Source organism: Xyrauchen texanus, chromosome 30 (assembly GCF_025860055.1).
Source record: "Xyrauchen texanus isolate HMW12.3.18 chromosome 30, RBS_HiC_50CHRs, whole genome shotgun sequence".
Classification (NCBI taxonomy): Eukaryota; Metazoa; Chordata; class Actinopteri; order Cypriniformes; family Catostomidae; genus Xyrauchen; species Xyrauchen texanus.
This window is the reverse complement of record NC_068305.1, coordinates 23884046-23904868: the sequence shown is the minus strand read 5'-3', so window position 1 is coordinate 23904868 and position 20823 is coordinate 23884046. Positions and strand designations below refer to the sequence as shown.

The following is a 20823-nucleotide window of genomic DNA, read 5'->3' as shown; positions in this document are numbered from 1 at the left end:
TTACACCGATCAGCCACAACATTAAAACCAACAGCCTAAAATTGTGCAGGTCCCCATTGTGCCACCAAAACAGCACCATCCCGCATCTCAGAGGTGCTGTTCTTCTCACCACAATTGTACAGAGTGGGTATTTGAGTTACTGTAGACTTTGCCAGTTCGAACCAGTCTGGCCATTCTCTGTTGACCTCTCTCATCAACAAGGCATTTCCATCTGCAGAACTGCAACTCACTGGATGTATTTTGTTTTTGGCCCCATTCTGAGTAAATTCTAGAGACTGTTGTGCGTGAAAATCCCTGTAGATCAGCAGTTAACAGAAATACTCAAACCAGCCCGTCTGGCACCAACAATAAAGCCATGGTCCAAATCACTGAGATCATTTTTTCCTCATTCTGATGGTTGACGTGAACATTAACATGATTTTTTGTACTACTGCCACACAAAACATAATTAGATAATCGCATGGATGATTGTTTGTGCCAGATGGGCTGGTTTGAGTATTTCTGTAACAGCTGATCTTCTGGGATGTTCACACACACACACACACAAATCTTTACTCAGAATGGTGCCAAAAACAAAAAAACATCCAGTGAGCAGCAGTTCTGTTGGCGGAAATGCCTTGATGATGAGAGAAGTCAACAGAAAATGGCCAGACTGGTTCGAACTGACAAAGTCAACAGTAACTCAGATAACTGCTCTGTACAATTGTGGTGAGAAGTACAACATCTCAGAATAATATTCTGAGATGTGGGTTAGTGCTGTTTTGGTGGCACGAGGGGGACCTACACAATATTAGGCAGTTGGTTTTAATGTTGTTGCTGATCGGTTTATATGTCTCAGCCACCACTGCATCCACACAGACCTTGATGAACATGTTTTATGGTAATACCATGGTAAACGGCTGGATACATAAGAAAATCACACAATAAATATTTCAAATAAAAGTTGTACCTTTTATTAAAAAACGTTTTTTAAAAAAAGCTACAATGCTCATATAAAAGGTTTATACTCTATACTAGTTTAAGATCATACAATAAAAAACATTTCTCCTCTTGCAATTTAAGTGTGAGACAATGTAGATGAAAACATAATTATCCACATGTTATATAACCTATGATTTGCACAAACATAGTTTATGCAAAAAACAAAAAAATAGGCAAAACCAAATAATTTATGTAACATTGGGGGAAACGGTCAGGTAAAATAAAACCATCTCTTGCTGACTTATTCTGAAACGTATTTTTAAAAATGAATACTGTACTAAATGCATCTTTAAACACTTCATGCATAGAAAGTGTGTCATGAACCTCAATGCATAGAACTAGACAAATGCTTTCTTATTATGAGGGGTCCAAAGGACTAAGAGACAGACACACTTAAGCTGTTTACCCATATTAAAACAGTTAACTCATTCAGAACCAATACTTAAAACCAACAATTGATGCAAACTAACTGACCAAACACTGTGACAGCTTCCCATACACTCCAGATTTCGTATGAGCAAAAGGCTTTGGTGAATGAGATCCAATAAGTCCTCTAGAGTTATAAAGCCACCCTGAGTTTGACCACAGCCAACACTCACCATTTGCAGTAAATAAATTAAATAAATTAAGTCACAATATAGAATGGGCTGGCCCCATTATTCTTCATTTGTTGATAAGACAAATATAACATTGATGTCGATCAACAAACAAAACCTATGGCTGAGCTGACTGACAGCCAACTGCAATCAAACTATGAGGAAAAAAAATACTTTGTGCAAATGAGCATGTAAATGTAAAACATGCATCATTGTATATATATCCTTGCTGCCTTTTTCAAATTTGACCATTGAATGAAGTTCCTTCAGTTTGTGGATTTGCACATAATAAGAATCTAATCTCTTCGGTTAAAATCAATTTGTAGAACATGTACAGAATGTACAGTAACATATTACAAGCAGAATCTATTGTAAAAATATATATTTATGTACATAATTTAGACAAAATTTTGTCTCCTTATGAAAATATCTTAAGTTTTACAACTTTTGTATACATCTTGTTCTGCTCTCTGTAGTGTCATGAGTTTAACAAATAAATTAAACAAAACAGCATGTCTGGACAGACAAATACAGAGTAAAAAACATTAAAACATACAAAGAGTATGCAAATACCTATGGTCAGCTCATAAAATCAAGGCCTTCCTTCACAAGACATCAATTATTTTCTCTGAAAGGACTCCAGATTTTACTTGCTTTCCATATAGGACAGACAAGCCAGTAACATTAAGACAAGCATGTAAGCCTCTGAAAAGTTTTTAATCTAAGAACCCACAATGATTTCCATGATATGATCCAGTTCATTGAGGTCAGAACGACAGTTTGGGGTGGACACTATGGATGGGGAACTGTGTGAAGGTGCCAAGCTGTCAAGGATGTCATAAGGGCCCATCTTGGGTGCACTCTGCATGCCAGTAAGCATGTTGTCCAGGTCATAGTAGGAGGTGTCCACATCTGAGAATAACTCCTCAAGAGCAGAGTCTGGACCCGGGGAACCGTTTTTTATTTCAAACGTCCCAAACACTTGCCCCATGGTCTTTGGACCCTGCCTGGAAGCCTCTTCCTCGATCTCCTCATCTTCTCCTGAACCTAGCCTAGAGTCTTCAAGGACCTCTTCGTCCCTCTCTACAACACTGATCTCACCCCTCTCCCAGCACTGGCCCATGCTCCCTGCCAGATACACGTTAGAGACAGTGTTGCTAACTGAAACAGAGCACAGTGTCTCATCAGCTACCACTTCCTCTTCACGGCAACCTTCGTAGCTGATGACAGAAAAGAGCTTGGGCTCTGAGTCTGGTTCTCGTGACCGACAGAGGACCTCGGTGGCTACTAAGCGCTCAGAGGGGCTCTGGCCTGCACTGCAGAAAGCTTCAGTGACCACCTGCCAGCTGCCATCGTGGGTCATCTCCTCCTGAATCTGCCTGACTGTGTTGGCAATGAGAACCGAGCGGCAGAGGTTGGGCTCCACCAGCATGTGGCATAACTGCAGCTTGATGAGAGACATGTCCAGTAGCGACTGACGTTGCAAGCTGTACGAGGATGCCACTCTGGCTCCTACCAGGCTTTCATCTGATATCTCTTCACCACCATCCGAAAATTTACGCTTAATGCCCTTGGAGAACATATTTACCCTAGAGAAAAGAAAAGGAGATAGGGTGGATCAGTTCACATTTATCCATTCCCATTTAGGTAAACAAAAGCAATCCAGTTCAGCAAATTTCTGTTACATTTAATAAAAATTATAAATCATTATCAGAACTAATCCAAAATGTCAAAGTGTAAAATCAAGGCTGTTCATGCAAAATGCATTTAGCCTACTAGAAGAGCATACAAACAATACAAATACAGGGCTACATTATTCTCTTAAAACACTTAAATAGAATAAAAATGTCTGATGAGATTATATTAAATATAAAAAGAATAATACATGTATAATTCTAATGAAAAAGCTAATAACTAGCAAATGTGTGATTAATAACACGCATATTAGAATTATATAAAATGGTGTATATAGATCCTGCAATTTCATAAGAGACCTTGGTGATTAGATTCTACCATTACTATTATGAATAAAAAAATACTGAATTCTAATTAACAAATAATTCAAAAGTAACAAAATGTATAAGCTTCAATTAAAACGTCTGGGAATATTTTGAGGCCACAGATCACATCTTACATTCAAGGTCAATCCACAGGAACCTAATGTATGCAAGATAATGGATTTTTTAACTAGGATTTATAAACTATCAATATCTATTCAAACAATACATCAAATGATTTGGCTAACAAAATGTTGGAATTGTGCTTCAAACCTTTAAATATGAATAAAAATTGAGTTGAAAGTAGATACCGCAAATAGTAAGTCTAATGTGGAGAGCCACAGTACTGAGACGAGGACTCCCTGTCTCCGTGGCCAGCCAACCAGGGTAACGGGAGCCTAAAAGTAACAAAAATGTATCCAGTATAGGAAAAAAAACACATGACACCAACCAGCATGACAAAGCACATAATCTTGTCATCAAACCAGCTCTTGACCAACTGAATGTTTGTGTGCATGACTGTGCGTGTGTTGGTAGGGGTGGGGAGGGGGCAGAGGGACCTCTGATCAGCAACATTTGTAAAAAGACTAATGGGTAGGTGAGAGGTGGAAAGACGTAGGACGATAGCTAAACAATGGTAATGAGTTGCATTTCACACATCAAACTCTATACAAAACAAGCAAACCAACAAATCCATTGAATGCAAGCACACAAAAACCACCACATGTATTGCAAAGTCATTTCATGTTAAGAGGGATGACTTAACATAATGGAGATGATTTGCTTGACGGTTACCAAGATCACACACAAAAACTTTAAACCCATAACCACATTGTTAACCAGATATATTAAGGGCATGGTGGTTTGCCTACCTGAAGCATAGGTGACATCCCAGCACTGTTGAAAAAGAGACCAGAGCGCAAGCTGACACACATCCACTGCAACTAAAACTACAACCAACATTTCGCATACGAGCACTGCATTCAATTATTTGCATATAAATTTTTTTAATGAGATCTCTATATAACTAACAGTTATACAATTATTTGAGAAAACTCTATATGGGTGAATCTCACAAAACCTGAATGATGTCCTGGTAATTTTTAAGCCCAAATTAATTCAAAGAAAATATAAAATTATATTTTGCTTAAATAGAATTAAGGCTAGGCCTACATTGAGCCCTATTATGATTTTCGCATTGTGACATTTTCAGAACACTCAAGCACATTTTATCATACCAATTCTTCATTAACGTAACATGTCAGGATTTTTTACTTTTACTATTGCTTTCAAGATTATTCTCATTATTGTAGCATTTTTATGTGTATTAGAGTAAAAAAAAGACACCGTTGCACAATATTTTTTTGTTTTGTTAAAATCAGCAGAAATGAAAGGCAGTACCTAGAGAGAACTTTGAGTTGAGTCACATGGGTAACCTCCTTGTGGTCATGATTAGTGGTTCTCGCTCTTAATGCGGCATGTGGTAAGTTGTGTCTGGATCGCGGAGAGTAGCATGAGTCTCCACATGCTGTGAGTCTCTGCGGTGTCATGCACGAGCCACGTGATAAGATGCGTGGATTGACAGTCTCTTAAGCGGAGGCAACTGAGACTTGCCCTCCGCCACCCGGATAGAGGCGAGTAACCGTGCTACCACGAGGACCTACTACATAGTGGGAATTGGGCATTCCAAATTGGGAGAATATTTATAAATAAAAAAATATAATTATATTAATAAAATTATTTCAAGTTACGGAAACAAGAATATCATAATGACCTTTTTGCATGTTGCAGTAATGAGAATTGGGTGCATCTGTCAAGAAAACGTTTATAAAACCACATCTAAACAGGCTTCACTTTTCAAATGCAAAATGTAATTTCTCAATTGTTTCTTTTACTTTTGGAGTAAAACAGGAACAGGACATTTTCTGAACGGATTTCGTGTGAATCACTCATATAGCAAGTTGTGACACAAAACAATCAAAGAAAAATAAACTATATAACTCTTTCAGTAGCTGGAATCTACTAAACTAGTCAAACTTACAGCGAAGGCAGTGAATGAATCATTACAGGCTCCACCCAACCAGACTCACTTCCCCTCCCCCACCGCACTGACGTGGTCAAAAAGTGCGCTACTGGGTAAGTAACAAAATAAAAACAGTTAAATAAACAACCCAATTCTTAAAATTAAAGTTCGTTGGACAATGATCCTCTGCATGAAGATAAAAGGAAGTTACTCACAGACTCCCTGACATGTGAGACGGAGAAACAAAGGTATAAACCTCTCTGCTGAGACGACAAAGATGGAAGCCATTTTCATTTTTTTTTTCAAACGGGTCCACTGGCTAGTCAACTTCCCTTCAAACAGCCTCTTCCACTTTCCAAACGTTTACCGTGTCGACAAAATGTACGTGAGAGTGAAATATATTTTGGAAACAAACACATGAAATATAAAGGCAAATATAAAAGCACAGGGGCGGCTAAACATGGAGCGCGCGGTCACTTCCGCAAACATGCCGCTTTTCGAAATCGACCGCGCATTTAACCATCGGGGATCAAGATCGTCTTAAGCAGTGAAACTACATAATACACAATGTATTGAAATCTCATATCCCAGTACGCCCAAACTCACCTCGTGTTATTGGTGTTATTTGGTGGCGAGCGTCATAAGCGTTTCGTAGGCCGGGGTGAATACTGAAGCTGTCGCTCCTTCGGCCTCACCAGCACAGATTGCAGTGAGCGGCGCGAGGCGGCCAGCTGCAGCAGTGAAAGGGCAGATGGGGGCGGACGCTTTGCATCTTGATCGACAGCAGGCCATCGCAGGAACGGGGAGACCCGAACAAAAGCCTCTTGTGATTCCACCCGGGGCCCCCAACTTCAACAATGCACGTCTTGTTTTTGAAACATTTTTTAAATCATAAGGATGTACACGAATTTACTATTTCGCAAAGTGCACTATAAGTTATATATGGTTCCCATTTCGCAACATTTCTCAAAGCCTGAGAAGGTTTTAACTGATGATGATAACAAGAAGTTGTATTCAACATTCAGAAAATAAAATAAAAATGTATTCGTTTCGTGAAGCATGGATGGGATTTACCCAGACACTTCAGCTACTGTAATAGTGAAGATGATTTGCGAATAAAGTGTTCTATTTATCTGCATGATTTCTGCTGAATGTTAATGAAAAATCATGGACGCAAACTACTCACTTTTGAGCTATAGTCACTTTTTCTGAAGCTAATTTTTCCAACTTGTTTGGTAAAATGTCTACATTTTCCTCATGGGAATCACTTGAAAGTGATAATTTAAGCTTTAACACTTAAAAAAATACAACAAAAACTTTAAATGCAACAAACAAATTAACTCAAAATATACATCTGGAACACCTGCTATGACTTTTTCACCTCTCATGAGTTTGCATCCTTGAGAAATACTCCAACTTTGACAGGATCAAACAGAAATGGTCTTATGAATGAGAACTCAGAAATATTTGAGCCTATTTTGAGATTTACACATTCCAGTTAAATAACAGAATTAATAACAGAACCATCAAAATCGATTGTGCATTTTTTTTTTTTTTTTTTTTTTTTTACAAAATTAAATAAACCTTTTAAATATTTTGTTTTTATGATGTAAAAGATTATTCAACTAAATTTGATGGATATTTGTTATGAAATTTAAATACGAAAATCGTATTATTTTTTATTTAATTAGTTTTTTTGTGCAAATTATATTGTGAATAAATAAATATACAATTCGCTTCTGTCCATTCTATCTGATACTGTCTACCCATTGAAGACAGTTAAAATCTATGAGTGAACATGCTTTTTCTACAGTATCTTCCAAACACTGGAATCATTTTCCACTATAAAATACATCCTATCCTAGTTTAGACTTTCAGATATTGTCTTGAGACCCACTTCTGAGTTCGAGCAATGAAAATGGTGAAAGTGAAAAAGTCTAATTGTGTTCAAATTCTTCTTGTTCTTTTAAAAGTGCTGTTAACGATTTCAGACATTTTGCTAACTTCAACCACGTGCCTTCTTAACAAAACTCCCTCCAAAAAACATATCAGCAAACCTGAATATGGAAAATTATTCACAGATTATATGATTCAGAGTTATCTGATTGGATATTTTTGGATGGGCTAAAAATAAAATACTTTCTGCTACCCTGACTCTTTTCTTTTTTTCTTTTTTGCTGTTTACAGAGACTTTTAAAAATATGTCAGATATGTAAATTTTATGCATGGTTTTCCTCCCCAAAAATTATTACAGCACCTTTAACTGTAAAGCATTTTGGTAAACTTTGTGTTATTATTATTATTATTATTATTTTATTTATGCCTAGCTTAGAAATAAATATTATCTTAAAATATGTTATATAGTGGAGCAGCATATTAAAATATCTTAATACTTCTATATGATACAATTACAAGACGTTAAAAAATTAAAGATGTCTACAATTAATTTACTTCTAAAGCTAATTATTAGAGGTTTAAAAATATCTCTTTTAAAAGGTTAAAGTTCTCATTGTGCAATGTGCAGAACCCAGATTCGTTAGACTCTGTTAAGAGTCTCCATCTAGTGGTGTTACATGAAAAACACTAAACGACACCATTCTGTCTTTGCAAAACATGCCTGCTCTCAAGTCACAAAAGCTATTACAAACAAAAATAACATTACAAAACACCACCATCATAGAGTTGATTATTTAGTGGTCCACAACTGAGTAATAAAAATATTATTATTATTACATATACGCCTACAGTCTCTAGAGACTAGGTGGTTGATTGCAGAAATAATGTATATATAGCAAATTCAATTGCTGAAAAATAATGAACAAATATTTCTATACACAATTATTCAACAGAAAGTGTCCATTGACAAGACTGTCTGTTGATTTGGAAAGTGGAGTTAACACCTCTGTTAATTGGCCAAGTGGACAAGTGATTCAAATGTAGGCCAATCTCAAAATGGCCAATTATCGGCAGATTAATCGGCTAGGTTAATGTATCAGACCATCATTAGAACTGATGAAGACCTTTGCTTGAACTCAAACATCATAAATAAATGAAAAGAACATTTAAAAACGCTCCAGAATAGATTCTATGGTATAGAAAATTCTGCAATGACTTTGTTGACTGAAAATCACAGACAAGTAAAGATTCATTAAAGATGAGATTTGAAAAATATTGCATGTTCATGAAAATATCCCTTAATATTTCATACTCCAAAGAAAACCCATGAATAGCTCATACAACTTTCATCCCATCCAGAAACTTTCTGGGAATGATTTTAAATATAATAGTTCACCAAAAAATAAAAATGATCTCATAATTTACTCACACTCCTGCTATTCCAGATGGATGTCTATCTTCTGCAGAACATAAATTAAGATTTCTAGAAGAATATCTCAGCTCTGTAAGTCCATACAATGCACGTAAATGGTTAACAGAAATTTGAATCTGCGAAAATCACAATGTCAGTGTTAAATGTATCCACCATAAAATGTCACCAGTGGTTAAATCCTATTTATTTATCTTATTACCTTCTGAAGCAATATTATTGGTGTGGGTGAGAAACAGATAAATATTTATGTGTGTTTTTACTATACATGTCCACTTTCACTGCCACATTCATCTTTAAATTTTTTGGCCATTAGCTTTCTTCATACATATAGCCACCTACTGGTCAGGGTTGGTCAAAAGTGGAGATTATTTGGGAAAAAAAGGACTTCTCTGTTTCTCACCCATACTTTTTCATATCCCTTCTAAATCATGGATTTACCCACTGGAGTATTAAGAATTATTTTTATGCTGACTTTGTTATTTTTGCAGATTCAAAGTTCTGGTCACCATTCAATTGTATTGTATGGATCTACAGAGCTAAAAAAAATATTCTAAAAATATGACGTTGTCTTCTACAGACGAAAGTCATACACATACAAGATAACATTAGTGTTAGTAAATTATAAGATTTTTTGGGTGAACTATCCCTTTAAGGTGACACCTTTCAGGGAGTGATTTGTTACATCAATCATGAGTACAATTGCTGAATATGACTTTATAAAAACATATTTTTCACTCTGTTACTCACCCCCCACTAAGTTATGATATCAAAACACTTTTACTTTACACTTGATTTGAAAAACAAAACATTTTAACACCTGTATTACACACCCACCTATTCGCACTTATTCCCAAATCATTGACTTGCTTGGTAGCTCACCTACGTTGGACTTTGGACTTGACGGACATGGTTTTTGTTTTGTCTCATTTATCTTTTTTTATCTTTTCTTTAGGGTAAAGTTTTAGGTTAGGGAGGTATGTTTTACTTATTAAAACCTCAATCTAAAATTCACCTTATAAACCTCTGATTACAACCTAATTTTGCTCTGTTTTGGCGCCCCCCGCAGGATATTTCACTTGGAAACTGCAGCCAAACCTGTAATTGCAGCATATTATTTCACTTTTGCAAAAACGTTGCAATGCTCACGTGTATTTCATGAGACTAGGCTGGAATATTGATGCAATATTGTTATGAAATTAAAAAAAAGTGCTGCATGGTTAAGAGATTTAGCAGAATCAATAAATCTCAATCAATAAAACAACATTTATGCATAGACAACATGACCTGGATAACTAAGAATCTGCACAGAGATGTTTACTGTAATTAAAAAGAATGATTTGTAGACCTTGTCCAAATCCATAAAAAAAATCTTCAATCACTTAATGGATGAGATTAAAATGCCAAATATGTATGATTTATTTACATATTCAAATATTTTACAAATTAAAGTCACCTCTTTGGATATGGATGGCAATAGCAGGCCTAATAATGTAAGGCATGTTGATATCTAGTCAAACATGACTGACAAGATTCCAGTGCTGGTTGTTTGTTTGGTTTAACTTCAGGCGTCTGACAGTAGTATACTACTAAGAGCAGAGCAACAATGCCTAATAAAACCACCCATGCCTAAATCTGCCCCTGCCGAAATGTTGCCCCTGCCCAAATGGTGGATTTCTATACAATATTCTTTGCTTTTTGTTACTTTGGGCTGACTAAGCGACCATCCAGCCAATCACATGTGAATTTCATGAGCCGAAACAACCCTTACGTAATACCCAGCTAACAAAAAAAGTTCCTCAGAACGTCCCCTAAATGGCTTCTACGGACGTCCCACGAACGTCCGTGTATAGGGCCCTCTTGCCGTCATCCGGACATTCACAGGACGTCCATTCAGGACGTTTAGGGGATGTTCACAGGGGTAATTTAGTTGACGTTCTAAGGACCTTTTTTGTTAGCTGCGACTTTCACTTGAAGTCCTTTGAATGTAATTTGAATGTAGGCCTACTTTTCGGCTAACCAAAGAAAACAGACACGTGAGAAATTGTAAGGAATAAAGTATTTTATTTTTATTTTGATCAATTGTAAAATGTGTGTGTGTGTGTGTGTGTGTGTGTGTGTGTGTGTGCGTGCGTGTGTGTCAGCTGTGGAGTTATTCCGATCGCAATTCTTCCCATTGGCTTCTAACCTAAAACAACGAATTGAACACATTAAGTAGTGTTATAATTTGATATGTCTAAAATGTTGTCTTTCAATAAAAGCCCTAACAATCTTTTTAAAGGTGAGGGAGACAAATTGTCCGTTAAAACTGAAAGCATGCTCTGCAAGTCTTTTTTAAACTTAATATATATGGCTTAAACAGTTCACTCAAACGTTAAAGTGGGTACATTTGGACAGTTGTTACCCGTTGTGTATGTGTAAATGCAAACGTTATACTGCTCGATCTCTTGAGCTCATAATGTAACTCATAAAGCTTCATTTCCATGGCGACTTTGTACTCAGCATAGGAAAAATACCCGCTAAGTTTTACTGTGACATCAAGTATGTAAGTTGTCTTATGACATAGCCTATATTGATTGTTTTTATTACGATCTTTGATATCATTATGATATTATTGTCTGCAGCGTAAAGCGAAAGAAACGTTTTGTTAATTAAGCGCGACTTTTGTTAAGTGGAGTTTATATCAGCACACGAGTCTTCATTAAGTTATGTTTTTTACATTATGTTTGTGAGGTAATAGTTTGATCGGTTCTTTTTGCCAATATAAGCAGATTACTAGATCTGTGTTGTAATGCTATTTTTAATATCAGCTCCTGTTTTTTAACTCTATGTTGGTGTGTAGTCAACAAACTGTTGGAAAAAAGATAGATCTGCAGTGTTCTTAGAAAACGTATGCATTTTACTGAAGTGAATAGATATGTAAACATGCTTTTTGATACATAAAAACTTCCTGACGTTATTCAAACTCATAATTATTTTAAGACTATTGTTGTTGTCTTTTGATACAATTCAAAGTATATAATACTTATATATTAATATAATACTTATATCATACTTTTATATTAATATATACTGTAATAAATTAATACTGCACTGTCAGTGTTGGGTCTGTGCGAACCATCTACTGACAGCTGTGTCCCCCCACTCTTAAAATGACTGCTACGCCCCTGCCTGAGACGCAAGGGGAAACGAGATTCTACAGTAAAAGACGTCCGTATAGCGCATGTCCATAGGAAAATTGAAAACAAGCGCGGACGGACAAAAAATGTTTTCGGTGTCTCCATCTAGTGGTGTTACTAAAAATATGTAAAGGGCGAAATTCAAAGTTCACTACCACCTTACAAGGAAGCGCATGCTTTATCTATTGGTATCAGGTAATTACAAAATATTGTGTTTTTTAACCAAACATAATTCATATTCATACAGATAAACTCTTATTATTTTGCGATTATAGTTGTATAGATTATTACTAAGCATTTCCCTGCTTTGCTTTCACTTTCACTCTAACGCGGATTTAATAACAACACCTCTTCTGTTTACTATCACAGGTTGGTCTTGAGAAGACACCGTCTGTGGAACGACAACAACAAGATTTTTAATTCTCGACTATTAAAATGGCAGAGGCTTTGCTCAGAGATCACGAACAGTACAGCTGCTCTATATGTCTGGATCTGTTGAAAGATCCTGTGACAATTCCCTGTGGACACAGTTACTGCATGAACTGTATCAACGAGTGCTGGAATATGGAAGACCAGAGAGGAACTTGTAGCTGTCCGCAGTGCAGGCAAACCTACCATTCAAGGCCTTCTCTTAACAGAAGCACAGTACTTGCTGAAATAATGGAGACATTGAGGGACACAGCACCGCAAGTGTCAGAGTCTGTTCTAAGTCTTCCTGGACCTGGAGATATTGGATGTGATTTCTGCATTGGAAGAAAGTTCAAAGCTATCAAGTCTTGTTTGGAGTGTCTGGCCTCTTACTGTGAAGCACATGTACAGCCCCACTATAATGTTCCTGCCCTGAAGAAACACAAGCTGGTCAAAGCTACTATCATGCAAACATGCTCCAAACATGACAAGCTCTTGGAGGTTTACTGTCGTACAGACCAGAAATGTGTCTGCATGCACTGCTTAATGGATGACCACAAAGGCCACGACACAGTGCCATGTACAACAGAACGGAATGACAAACAGGTAAAGATGTCTCTTTTTTTTCTTTCTTTAATGACTAATAACTTGGATAACATGTTTACAATATTGTTACATTTTTTTTAAAGGGATAGTTCACCCTAAAAATAAAAATGTACTCATCATTTAATCACCCTCATTTCATCCCAGATGCTTATGACTTTCTTTCTTCAGCAGAACACAAACAAAGATTTTTAGAAGGATATCTCAGATCTGTAGAGCCTCACAATGCAATTGAATGGTGACTAGAAATCCAAAAATCACACAAAGGAAACATAGAAGTAATCCATAAGACTCCAGTGGTTAAATCCATATCTCCTGAAGCAATATAATAGTTGTGGGTGAGAAACAGATCAAAATTTAGGTCAATTATTCATCTAAATATCCTTTTTTCCCTTTTATATCTGAAAGTCACATGTGGTGCCTGTTTAGTGAAGGTTAAAGTGGAGATTTAGAGTAAAAAAGGACCCACACCTATTATATTGCTTCTAAAGACATGGATTTAACCACTGGGTTCATATGGATTACTTTTTTGTTTTCTTTATGTGATTTTTGGAGCTACAAATATCTGATCACTATTCACTTGCATTTTGAGGACCTACTGAGCTGCGATTTTCTTCTAAAAACCTTTGTTTGTGTTCTGCTGAAGAAAGAAAGTAATATGCATCTGGGATGGCATGAAGGTGAGTAAATGATAAGAGAATTTTCATTTTTGGGTAAACTATTAATTTAAGTAAGATAAAACATAACACTTAGGTAAAGATCAAAAGACTGTGTCTGTGACTGGTTTGTGCTTAGATAAAACTAGCAGATAATCAGACGAAACTCAAGCAGACAATCCAGGCAAAAGAAAAAGAGCTGCAGACGATGAAAATGGACATTAAATCGCATTCAGTAAGTTCTGATGTTAAACAAAAATAACTTGCACATTTAAACAGACAATAGATTTGTCAATTGGATCAGACCTCACAGGTGTAAACTTGATTCAAGAGCTAATTGTTTGTTTTGTTTCAATTCCACTTTGGTTCTCCTCAGTATTCTGCAAAGAAGGCAGTGGAGAACAGTAAGAAAGCCTTCACTGAATTAGTCCGCTTCATTGAGGTGAGAAGCACTGAGGTGATTAAAAAGATAAAAGCTCATGAAAAGGCAGATCTGGATCAAGGTGCGAAACTACAAGAGAAGCTGGAGGTGGACATCAAGGAGCTGAAGAGGAGAGAAGAAGTCCTGGAGACCCTTCTACAGACAGACGACAGCATCAACTTTCTTCAGGTACAACGCTGTGCTGTATGACTACATATTGATATCATGGGCTATCAAAACATATTTATATGTTGTATTTCTAAAAATGTGGCAGTATATGATGTACTCCAAAAACAAAATAAAAGCCAGCTGAGTCTATGAAGGCATTTTTCACCCCCACAGAATTATGAGTCTCTGTCCTCTTCATCTGGCTCGGATGATATCCCCAGTCTCTCTTTTAAGCCGTGCTGCTCTTATATGGATGCAAGCAAACTTGTGTTTGAACTTAAAGAGCGACTGGAGACTACTTTCAACCAGGAAATAAGAGAAACATCTAAAAAAGGTAAACTAACTCAGGATTAATCTACTTTTCATTCAAGCAACTTATTACATTTGGTTGTACACACGAGTGATTAAAATTGATCTTTTACCAGTTTCTGATCTAGTCACAAAGAACGCTCCAGTCGGCATCAAGGTTGGAGACAGAGTTCGAGTGAAACCTTCTGTTAACACCCCAAAATATGAGTGGGGCAAAATTATCACACATAAGAGTGTGGGTTTGGTAAAAGGCAAGAACTGCATATTTATCCTTATAGACCTAAAGGGTTCTTTATGGTACAAACCATCACAAATGTGAGTACGCATATACATATAACTTTTCTATTTATTAGATATCAAAGGTGATGAGAGCTTGGTGGTCGAGTTCCTTGGACATAGAAACTGGAGAGGAATTCTCTCTGAAATGGAGCTAGTCACTGATGATGATGAGTGTGGTAATTATGCAAAGCAAGATTACAGTTTGTCTATAAGTAGGCCTGGTTTGGATCAATTGTTTTACAATGTTCCAAGGAAACATTACATAACTAGAGATGCATGCTTTTTCAACGCAGCTGTCTATCTATACAGTGAGAATTTAATAAGAGTTGAGTAACAACAATATGGTCCCATATGATGAGATTCAGTCAAAAGTAAAAATGCTAATTCCATACATCAATGTGACATTTATTGTATTTCAGAATTTCTCGTTTGATATATTACATTTATTACACATTATCTGATCAATGTTTTGTGCCAGTCCATACTTTAAATTGTATATGTTGCTGTTTAATCTGTTGTAAGTAGAGTTGATCAAAGCATTGTTAAATGATTTAACTGTGTTAAATATATTTGTTAAATGATTTTACTGTGTTTCTTGGTGATTTAGATCCTTCAACCATCAAAATTGGATCAAGAGTACGTGTGAAAGCCTCAGTTGGCACTCCAGAATGTGGCTGGGGAAATGTTAACAAGAATAGCATTGGAATTTTGAAAGGCAAAATGTTTAGACATTTCTTTAATTTTGCAATGGAATCAATATTAAAGGTGCACTCAGTATTTTGTTCCCTATTAAAAAGTTTTACTCCTAAAGAAATTAATTGTAATTTAGAAACTTGTGAAATCATGACCACTCACATGAGATGAGGACTCTAGTCAAATCAGTAACCTTATAAAGGTTATTTTATTCTACATGGGAGAGGGGTAGCTGCAATTTTAGAATCACATGACCAGCTGAATACTACTTGCTTAATCTCAGTAGCCATATTGTTAATGGACACTTTTACTCTTGGATTAAATTAATCATGGCTGATTGTAAATATAGTGAATTTCTACAATGGCATCTGTAACAGAAAACTGCTGCTTTTGAATGATGCTGCATGAGCAAAAAGTTATTGAGTGCACCTTTAAACAGCTCTTTTAATGGAAGTGCCATTGATTATTGGGCCAGAATAAATAAACAGAAAGTAGAAACAGCTGTCTCCACTTTCACCCTTAAACAGCTGTTGATGGTGATACAGTGATTGTGGATTTCCCAGATCAATCTGACTGGACCGGTATGCTCTTGGAGATGGAGCTTGCTCCTGATGATGACGCAGGTAATCCAAAAACATGATTTTGTAATTTGGGTAAACACGTAGACTTCGTGCAGTGAGCAACACTAGCCTCTGACTTTGGACATTCAGCATATGATGAATGAAATTCAGGCTTAAGATATCTTCAAGGTTTCATCCAGGTTTACCTTTCGGACAATAATAGACTATCTCTAACCCTAACCTTTAACATTACATTGTAGGGTCCCCCAGTCATGACTGCTTCAAGATAGGAAACAGAGTCCGTGTGAGATCTTCAGTGAAAAACCCTAAACACGGATGGGGGGAGGTCACTCAGAGCAGCATTGGTGTCATTAAAAGTAAATACACTATCTGACTCTGTCCGTCACTGATTTGTGTCTGATTTTACTAAATGTTAATGCATTATGCAAGATATTAGTCTAAAATGACACAATTTGTAATGTAACATGCAAATCTGTTTTGGGGACAGAATATGGTTCATATAATTGACTTGTTCTTCTTTCTGCAGAAATTCAGGGTGAGAGTTTGACTGTAGATTTCCATGAGCAGATAGATTGGATTGGCTCAGTTTCTGAAATGGAGCTTGTGGACAGTGCTGGTTCAGGTAATCTACTGAATGTTATACTTTACTAAACAGTAGCATCAACCTCCTTGATGCAAGTATGATATAAGTATTTTATGGACAAAATATTATATTAGCTACAGCAGATATAATGTGTTGGCTGCAAGTAAAATGTTGATTTCAATATACTGTAGTTAACTGGCATAATTTATAGGCACAATCTTGGGATGAATCTGTAAAGGAATAGTTAATCCAAAAGTGAAAATGATCTCATAATTTTGTCACCCTCATGCCATCCTAGATTTGAATGATTTTCTTTCTTCTACTGAACACAAATGAAGAAGACTATCTCAGCACTGTAGGTCCTCTCAATGCAAATTAATTGCAACTCCAGTGGTTAAATCCATGTCTTCAGAAGCAAAATGATAAGTGTGGGTGAGAAACAGATAAATATTGAATATTTTACTATAAATTCTCCTCCCTGCCCAGTAGATGGTGATATGCACGAATAATTCAAATCATCAAAATCACAAGAAGAATGTTAAAGTGGAGATTTATTGTAAAAAATGACTTAAATATTGATCTGTTTTTCACCCACACTTATCACATTGCTTCTGAAGACATGGATATAACAACTGGAGTCATATGGATTACTTTTATGTTGCATTTATGCATTTGAAGCATAACATTTTGGTACCCATTTACTTGCATTGAATGGAACTTCACAGCTAAGATATTCTTCTAAAAATCTTTGTTTGTATTCAGCAAAAGAAAGAAAGTCATACTCATCTGAGATGGCATGAGGATGAGTAAATGATGAGGACATTTTGGGGTGAACTATCCTTTTAAGACTGTTGGAGAAATTACACATTGTTCCATGTCTGTTATCAAATTTGACATTGCAAATATTTCTCTATAATTCAGAACTCTGTTTAAGCCCTGGAGCAAAGGTCCGTGTTAAACCCTCCATCATCACTCCAGTATATGGCTGGGGATGTGTTACCAAGGACAGCATTGGAGTGGTTTTAGGTAAGTGTCATTAGTCTTAGTTAGAATTAATTCCCAGCTACTGCTTTCTTACTTTTTATTTAAAAAATTTTTTTTTATCCCTTTTCTCCCCAATTTGGAATGCTCAATTCGCACTACTTATTAGGTTCTTGTGATGGAGTGGTTACTCGCCTCATTCCGGGTGGCAGAGGACAAGTCTCAGTTGCCTTAGCTTCTGAGACAGTCAATCCGCGCATCTTATCACGTGGCTCATTGTGCATGACACCGCGGAGACTCCCAGCATGTGGAGGCTCATGCTACTTTCCGCGATCCATGCACATTTTACCACACACCCCATTAAGAGCGAGAACCACTAATCGTGACCACAAAAATTTTACCCCATGTGACTCTACCCTCCCTAGCAACCAGGCCAATTTGGTGGCTTAGGTGACCTAGCTGGAGTCCAGGGGTGGTAATCACTATTGCTTTTAATCATAAGTGCCAAAAACCCATTCTTAAATTATTGATGATAATGACAACTGCAAAAACAAACATGTTGAAAAATAATACTAACAATGTCTCCCCACAGACTTTGATGACACCAATGTAACTGTGAACTTCCCTGAGCAGTCTAACTGGACAGGCATTGTCTCAGAGATTGAGGCTCTTCCTAATAATGACACACTGGACCATGGAGCATGTCGTATAGATTAACATTGGTAAAAAATAAAGATTATGGATGATATTCAAGAAGCATGACGTCGCTATGTCGCCTGAGACCTGTTCAGTTAAACGTAAATGCGCAATACTCATAAGGATGGCCTTGTTCTTACACCCTATTATTAATTTAAAAGTTATGCTAGTATTACTTTTATATACACTCTCTGAACACTTTATTAGGAACACTACTTTGCTCTTAAAACAGCCTCAGTTGTTTGTGGCATGATTTCCACAAAATGTTGGAAACATTCCTTTGTGAATCTGGTGCATGATGCACATAGTTTCTGCACATTCATGCTGTGAATCTCCTTTTCTACCACATCCCAAACGTGTTCTATTGGATTCAGATCTGGTGACCGGGAAGGCCACTGAAGCACAGTGAACTTATTGCCATGTTCATGAAACCAGTTTGAGATAACTTTTGCTTTGTGACATGGTGCATGAAGTAGCCATTAGAAGAAGGGTAAATTGTTGCCATAAACAGATGCACTTGGTAATAGACTTTGGCACTCAAGCAATTGATTGGTATTAATGGGTCCAAATGTGCTAAGATAACTTCCCCCGCACATTTACACCACCCCAGCCAGCCTGAACTGTTGACACAAGGCAGGTAGGGTCTATGGATTCATGCTGTTGCACCAAATTCTGACCCTACCATCTGTGTGCCTCAGCAGAAATTGAGATTCATCAGACTAGGCGTTAACTGTCCAGTTTTGGAGAGTATGTGCCCACTGCAGCCTCAGCTTTCTTGGCTGACAGAAGTGGAACCTGACATGGTCTTCTTCTTTTGTAGTCCAGCCGCCTTAAGTTTCAATGTGTTGTGCACTCTGAGATGCTATTTTGCTCAGTACAATTGCACGGAGGTGTTATCTGAGTTACCGTAGCATTTCTGTCAGCTCGAACCAGTCTTGCCATTCTCTGTTGACCTCTCTCATCAACAGGGGGTTTCTGTCTACAGAACTGCTGCTCACTTGATGTTTTAATTTTTTTTGTTGCACAATTCTGAGTAAACTCTAAAGACTGTTGTGCGTGAAAATTCCATGAGATCAGCAATTACAGAAATACTCAAACCAGCCCGTCTGGCACCAACAATGCCACAGTCGAAATCACTGAGATCACATTTTTACCCCATTCTGATGGTTGATGTGAACATTAACTGAAGCTCCTGACCCATATCTGCATGATTTTATGCATTGCGCTGCTGCCACCTAATTGGCTGATTAGATAATCGCATGAGTATGTAGGTGTACAGGTGTTCCTAATAAAGCGCACAGTGAGTGTATATACATGTACACTACCATTCAAAAGTTTGGGGTCACTTGCCTGAAATGTTTCTCATGATCTTAAAAACCTTTTACATGCTGACATGTTTGAAATAAGTTTTGTAGACAAAAATGTAATTGTGCCAACATATTAATTTATTTAATTACAAAACTAAAATTGTATTTAAAAAAAAAAGTTTTTGAAAAGTCTTAAGATGTTTCACAAAAACATTTGTTTAAGATGGTTATTTTAAGTATATATTCATAGTGTGTCAATAAGAAACATTTCTGAACATTTCTTATGCAAATAGAAGTAGTACAAGGAGTTCTGCAACAGTGTCCATATCTCAACATCATTGAGTCTGGGAGTTCATGAAGTGACAGAAGTAATTGAGACCTAAATACCCAGAACTGTGGCAAATTGCTTGGAACGACCTTGAAAATCTGTGCACAAGTGTACCAAGAAGAATTGGTGCTGTTTTAAAGATACAGGGTGGCCACACCTAGTATTGATTTAGTTTTGTATGAAGTTTATTGATAAATACAAATTATTAATGATTTATTTTTGAAAACATCCTCACAATACAAACATTTTGTGTGTAAAGATAGATAGATAGTTAGTAAATGGCATAGTGTGATGAGGAGGAGGGCCCGGCCAGGCCGTGATGGTGCACGGCCGGCACTGAATCAGCCGATCAGCGGGAGATCGAGATAAAGGGGAGCTGGAGGCACCAGTTCGAGAGAGAGACGCACGTGGCCACACTGCATGTGTGTCTGTGTTTCTTTTAGCCTATTTCATAAGTTGCCTATTGCCTCAGAATTGTTATTTCTATTAATTATTGTAAATAATTATTAACAAAAATTGCAAATTCTGTAAAATGTTCCCCCCGTTTTGGCATGTTTTCAAGGGGATAAATAAAAAAAATTCCAATTATTTTGTGCATTGCTCGTGTCCTACGTGCTACTTGGCCATCTCCATAACAGGTATTGACAAAATTCATAAAAAGATGGCAAAAAGAATTGTGAAAGAAAACAAGCATTTGTGAGGCATTATG

The 20823-nt window shown here is 36.8% G+C and overlaps 2 protein-coding genes across 9 annotated transcripts; one reads left to right on the top strand and one right to left on the bottom strand.

Annotated features, from left to right (window-relative positions):
• Positions 1-918: 918 nt before the first annotated feature.
• cdca4 (cell division cycle associated 4) lies at positions 919-6349 on the bottom strand. Of its 8 annotated transcripts, none has more exons than XM_052099201.1 (5): positions 5813-6320; positions 5616-5706; positions 4447-4471; positions 3886-3972; positions 920-3166 (listed from the first exon to the last, which is right to left on the bottom strand). In XM_052099201.1, the coding sequence occupies exon 5, from the start codon at positions 3157-3159 to the stop codon at positions 2299-2301; it is 861 nt and encodes a 286-aa protein (XP_051955161.1). In that variant the 5' UTR covers positions 3160-3166; positions 3886-3972; positions 4447-4471; positions 5616-5706; positions 5813-6320; the 3' UTR covers positions 920-2298. The 8 variants fall into 8 exon arrangements, with proteins under 8 accessions (XP_051955167.1, XP_051955160.1, XP_051955161.1 ...); XM_052099205.1 differs by having other exon boundaries at positions 6204-6297; XM_052099204.1 differs by having other exon boundaries at positions 5616-5948; positions 6204-6292.
• Positions 6350-12171: 5822 nt separating this feature from the next.
• ftr79 (finTRIM family, member 79) lies at positions 12172-20694 on the top strand. The gene is made up of 13 exons (XM_052098763.1): positions 12172-12296; positions 12471-13115; positions 13908-14003; positions 14145-14378; positions 14532-14691; positions 14783-14917; positions 15020-15121; positions 15553-15660; positions 16166-16261; positions 16459-16575; positions 16746-16841; positions 17724-17828; positions 18376-20694. The coding sequence occupies exons 2-13, from the start codon at positions 12537-12539 to the stop codon at positions 18498-18500; spliced, it is 1953 nt and encodes a 650-aa protein (XP_051954723.1). The 5' UTR covers positions 12172-12296; positions 12471-12536; the 3' UTR covers positions 18501-20694.
• Positions 20695-20823: the final 129 nt, after the last annotated feature.

Coding starts and splice junctions, on each gene's coding strand:
- cdca4 (XM_052099203.1), bottom strand. CDS start 3,159: ATGTTCTCCAAGGGCATTAAGCGTAAATTTTCGGATGGTGGTGAAGAG.
- ftr79 (XM_052098763.1), top strand. CDS start 12,537: ATGGCAGAGGCTTTGCTCAGAGATCACGAACAGTACAGCTGCTCTATA. Junction 15,122..15,552: donor CACTGATGATGATGAGTGTG/GTAATTATGCAA, acceptor TTGGTGATTTAG/ATCCTTCAACCATCAAAATT. Junction 15,661..16,165: donor TAGCATTGGAATTTTGAAAG/GCAAAATGTTTA, acceptor ACCCTTAAACAG/CTGTTGATGGTGATACAGTG.